We start from the raw sequence: 5,244 nt of genomic DNA, 5'->3' as shown, positions 1-5,244 counted from the left end.
GCCTCTGTGCTCTCAAGAAGCAAGTTTCCCATCCTATAAGTGTGCTGGTGGTTACTACTGGCCAAGTGCAGCACCCTGCACTTGTCAGTATTGAAACGCATCCTGTTTTTGTTAGCCCACCCCTGTAACCTATCCAGGTCTTGCTGCAGTCTTTCCCTCCCTATTAGCTTGCTCACCTCACCCCAAATTTTGGTATCATCAGCAAATTTAAACAGGTTGCTATTCACCCCATCGTCCAAATCGCTGATAAAGAAATTGAACAGCACGGTCCCAAGGACCGAGCCCTGGGGGACTCCACTGCCCACTTCCCCCCAAGTCGAATATGACCCGTCCACCACCACCCTCTGAGTACGACCCTTCTGCCAATCTGCAGTCCATCTGGCTGTGTAGGCATCAATGCCACAGTGGCCCAATTTTTTAATGAGGATGGAGATGATGTGTCAGAGAGGGGCAGGTGGGCCAAGGTGATGCAGCAGGGAGGCCATGTGCCCCCCCGAGATTTCTGCACTCGCAGCAGGGTGCGGGACACAGGGCTACAGCTGGGGCAGACCAACTCCAGGCAAGCGTCACCTCCACAGCCCAACAGACGGGACCCAGTGTGGGAGGGAATGCCTCCATGGCTTCCGAAGTGAGGTGTGGCGGCAGCGTGGAGTTGTGCCCCTGCTGCTGCCAGGTGGATAGGGGGTGCCTCACCTTGGTGGCCATGGTGGTGTGGTGCTCCCTCCTGCCCTGGATCCCACCCTCTGGGCCATGGAGGTGGCTCCTTCCTGGAACTGGTTTGACCCGGCTGCAGCCCTGTTCCCCGCTGTGGGTGCAGAAATCTCTGGAGGCATGTGTTCCCCTGCCATGTCACCTTTGCCCCTTCCTGCCCCTCCATGCATTGCCTGTGCCCACACCCACTCCGTTCCCCACATACTGGCAAGCTGGGGTGGAGGGGGGCATATGTCATCATCTTAGGCTCCCTTACCCCAGCAAAAGTAAGTCAGCACCTATGCCAAGGGCTTATTTAAGCTAACATATTGTATCACTAAGCATTTTAAATTGCATGGAGAGGGCTTCTGACAAGGCTTACATTTTTATAGATGAGAAGTCTGACAGTTCACGGGTAGCTGTCACTATCTGTTAGGAATTCTTTGCTCCCTGGGATCTCTCTCAACACTGGTTGTTTTTGTATATGGGCACCATAGTGCTTGAATCAGTGTATTCAGCTGAATCCAAGATGACTTTGAATTTAAGATGACCCCCCAGTAGTTAGATTCTATATATGGAAAATTTATACGTGTTATAATTTTATATGTATAGAATCTTATTAGTGGCAGATCATCTTAAATTATTTCCCCCACCCCACCCCCCGGCTGTGGCAGAGAAGGCAGTGGCAGGGGGTGAGGGACCAGACTCCTGCCCCTTGTCCTCCCTATGACTGTGCCTGCCCCCTCACTGCCTGTCCTCACCAGTGCCTGTGCTTCCCCACTGCTACCTGCCTCGCCACCCTTGCCCCCCACCTTGTCTGTACTGCCCCCTTCCTCCAATACCTGCTTCACCCCATGACCCCCAGATGCTTTTGGGGTGGCTCTGGATCCAGCTGTGGGAGAAACAGTAGCTTAGTCCCAGCCAGGCAAAAGCAGTGTCAGCCTATGGTAAGCTGTGGGAGAAACAGGCTACAGGGTCCCCTGTGTGCTCTCTAGCCCCACTGGGGTCTCCCCCATGTGCCCCCTATTTCCACTGCAGATCTCCCCTATGCTCACCTGGTATGAGCCTCCCTCCCCCACAGCACAAGCCACCCTGGCCCAGGATGAGCAACGGCTCAGCTCTGGTTTCAGCCCCAGGCTTGGGGCCAGAGCTGGATCTGAGCCACCACCTGCCCTGAGCCAGCACTTGAATCAAACATGAGGCTTTTTTCTGAACATGTTGTTTGTGAGAAAAAACCTTGTCTTGAATTTGAGTAAATATGGTATTAAGAATATAAATGAATGGCTTCTGTAGTGAAGATAAGATGGTATGGCAGAGCATGGTTCATTCAGATTATTAATTCATTAGCTTTGTTGAGGATATCTTCATGGCATAATGGATTGCCATACGGAGATACCCAAATTGGCTTGGGTACAAGGAGCAGTCTAACCAGTATAGTGTCATGCTTTGCCTACACCAAGTAGGTATGCTCACAAGTGGAACATATTGGCCTGGGCAGAGTGTCTCATTAATTCGTGTGTATTGCTTCCAGTACTCAATCAACTAATTCAGCACTACCTTGGGCACCTACACAGCATGCATTGTGCCATATGAATACACCCAAAATGACTGCTGCAAGTTTGTTACATGAAGAAATAAACACTAAAAGTCTAATCTCTATCTTTAGTTTACTTTGCAGTGTGAGAACTTCCAGGTGGCAATGGACTATTCAAACCTTAGTCAAATTAAGGTCACTGCAATGGCATAGTATTTTGAAATCCTTGAAATACTCTATCTGAATTTAAGACTGCTGTCTAAACTAACTGTATGAAGCCCAAACTATGTTTATAAAATAATTATTGATGGGGGTAGTCAATGTCTTGTTTTGCAAATGTAAGAGGGTGCCTTTCCCCTCAGATATATAGAGACATCTTATAAGCTGTCACCTCTTAAAATTGGAGTGTTTGCCAAGTACTATTCTTTTTCTTACCTTCCATTTTTGAGACCTGGAGAAGGTGGCAACCTTTTAGCACCACATTTATCTTGAGGTTAGTTAATTTCTAGATAACTTCTAATTTGGATTCAGGCTGCCTCTAAATTTACTGTTGCACTGATCAAGGTCATGAATGACCTCGTGGTCACTTTAAATTAGCTTAGAATGGTTGTTTTGGAAGAATTTTTATTTGCATGACTGGTGGATTATTGCTTTGGAGGCTAAAACTCTTTGCAGGTGTGTTTGGAATGATCTGCCCGCATTTTTAGCTCTTGCTCAGCAGATGAGTCAGTCAATGGCAAAAGACAATTGGATTGGATTGTGGTGGTATTGGACCAGAACCTTTGATTTGACAATATATTTGCTTCATCTGCCATACTGTTCAGCAAACACAAACTTTTTAATAAGAATTTCTAATGATGGGTTTCCTGCAGTAATATGGTTCTTGCATTGTAAAGCCTATAACAGTTGTAAAGGAACACTTGGAGGATATCATGACCCTGACTAGTTGGCTGTTTTCTCCCCGGTGTTAAGACGGGTCTCACTGACACTTTCACTTAATACAGTAACCTGTTCAGAAGTTGGAAATTCTTTTAAGAAAGGTGCATTTTTAACCAAAAACAGAAATAATGCGCTGAATTTAAGGGAAAATCTTAAATTATACAACAAGATGTTTTTTGATTAAGGGTGTTCTCTTATTCATCTTTCCTCTGTAATACTTTCAGTAGGTGTCAAGGGACTATAAGGTCTTTCAGGAATAGCAAACTGCAGCAGAATAATAACATTGTCAAGTGAATGAATCTGTGGCTTCTACAATTAGAAAGGTAGATTGTGAATGAAGCAGGCAATCTGTAAGAGAGGATGGGTGAGGTAGTTTAGGTATTGGCTAAAGTTTACAAGAGGGGATGTCTTGTCCTTGGCTTCAGCACAGATTTTCTACATAATCTTATTAACCAGACAGTCTTAGAGCACTGTTTAGTTATATAACTGATAACATTTGATTAGGTCAATTACAGCAACTACTACTAAAAGTTCCATTGGTATTATATGATGTCTAGTGTGCTCTGAATTTTGTAAGAAGTAAATGCTTTGTTCATATCTTCCAAAAGATTTATAAAATAGAAGTAAATTTGTAGTTAATAATTTTTCAGATACACTAAAAGTAAATGTGAGTACAATAAAAGTAGGCACGATAATTTACTGTCATTTTGTACAGGAAGCCATCGAATCATTCAAAGAAGCCCTGAAGCAGAAAGCAGACTTCATAGATGCATATAAGAGTCTGGGACAGGCTTATAGGTGAGCATGTTGAAAAATATTTTTTAATTTTGCTATCCATCATGGGATGTTCTTGAAATGCCTAGCACACTGCCAGCTCCATATTCAGTAAATAAAGCAACGTAAGTAGTTCTTGTTCATGCAATGTTAACTTCGCTCCTTGTATAATACACTTTATAATTACATGATTGCATATTATTTTTTCCACAAGTCCTGTGTACAGTCTTGTACATGGGATGGATGGTATTTACTAATCAAAAAGCTAGTAATTTCCTTATTCTTATCATTTAGTGCTTGGCCTCATTCCTTATTTATGACAGTGGTGAAACTCTGCCCTGAATGTAGAACTCTTGGGTGTTTTCACATGTGCTTGGGAGGGCCCTTAATTAGAGCGGCTCCAAGAACCTCTCTAGCAGACTCGATTAATTTCAGCCTGTTGGAGCAGCCTCCAGGCTTGTGTTTAGGCACCTATTGATTCCCATGAGCTCTCCTATGGCACTTTTTATCATGGTAATTAAGTGCTTCACAGCCTTGAGTGAATAGATCTTCAGAGTTGTTACTGAGTCTTGGGGGGTGGGAGAGGTGCTTGCTTGGGAACATGGTGCTCTTATTGGGTGTGGCTTCTCTGGTTGTGGGGTGGGGAAGAATTGCTACTTTGCTTTTTGAGGAACCTAGCTTTTTGGTCTCTTACGTTCCCTGGTTCTCAGTAGCCTTGACTCATTGTACTGTCATCCAGTTTCCCTCCTGAGTGAGGGACTTCACCTCCTGTTAGGGGAGACCCAATGCAACCCCCATCCCAAGCAGCACAGCAGACCAGTCTCTTATACATGCCTTTACTGAGGCATTTACTAGGGCAAAGGCCACCCACCCAGAGGTTCTCTGTCCCCTCCAGATGGGTTAAGCAGTCCAGCCTGAAGAGCCTTGGGTGCCCTGAAAGATATTTATCTGTTCCCTTTCCAGTCTTTCCAGCTCCCCAAAACTTCACCACTTCTCAGCTCCCAGACCTTTCTAACCAGAACCTGCCAAGCTGGTTTTTTTGGGCCTGCTCTCCCATTGTCATGTTTATCCCTGGGTGTTGCAAGTCAGGTCAGTCCTGAGGCTGCTGCAACCACTGGGGAATCTTAGAGGCTGTAACAACACTCCTCCACTCTGCCCTGTGTTTGGCTAGCTGTGTGCACTCTGTCAGTTGAAGCCCCATCTGGTCCCAATATTGTTTCCCCAGCTTGTCTTGGTCTGCTTCTTTTTCTCCACTGTGCCCTGCATTTTGATGTTGGCAAGGGTGTCCGGCCTTCTTTTGATGTGTC

The 5,244-nt window shown here is 45.3% G+C and overlaps 1 protein-coding gene across 5 annotated transcripts in view; it reads left to right on the top strand.

The window, feature by feature from the left end:
- TTC13 (tetratricopeptide repeat domain 13) overlaps window positions 1-5,244 on the top strand; it is a 77,224-nt gene that overhangs the window by 27,219 nt on the left and 44,761 nt on the right. For all 5 annotated transcript variants that reach the window (XM_019527395.1, XM_019527396.1, XM_019527394.1 and 2 more), the window contains one exon: window positions 3,879-3,961. In XM_019527395.1, coding sequence (XP_019382940.1) covers window positions 3,879-3,961 — 83 coding nt within the window. The remainder of the gene's footprint in view (window positions 1-3,878; window positions 3,962-5,244) is intronic.

The sequence above is a fragment of the Gavialis gangeticus genome, unplaced genomic scaffold, assembly GCF_001723915.1.
Source record: "Gavialis gangeticus isolate Ggan-Ray unplaced genomic scaffold, GavGan_comp1, whole genome shotgun sequence".
Classification (NCBI taxonomy): domain Eukaryota; kingdom Metazoa; phylum Chordata; order Crocodylia; family Gavialidae; genus Gavialis; species Gavialis gangeticus.
This window is presented reverse-complemented; position numbering and strand designations above follow the sequence as displayed.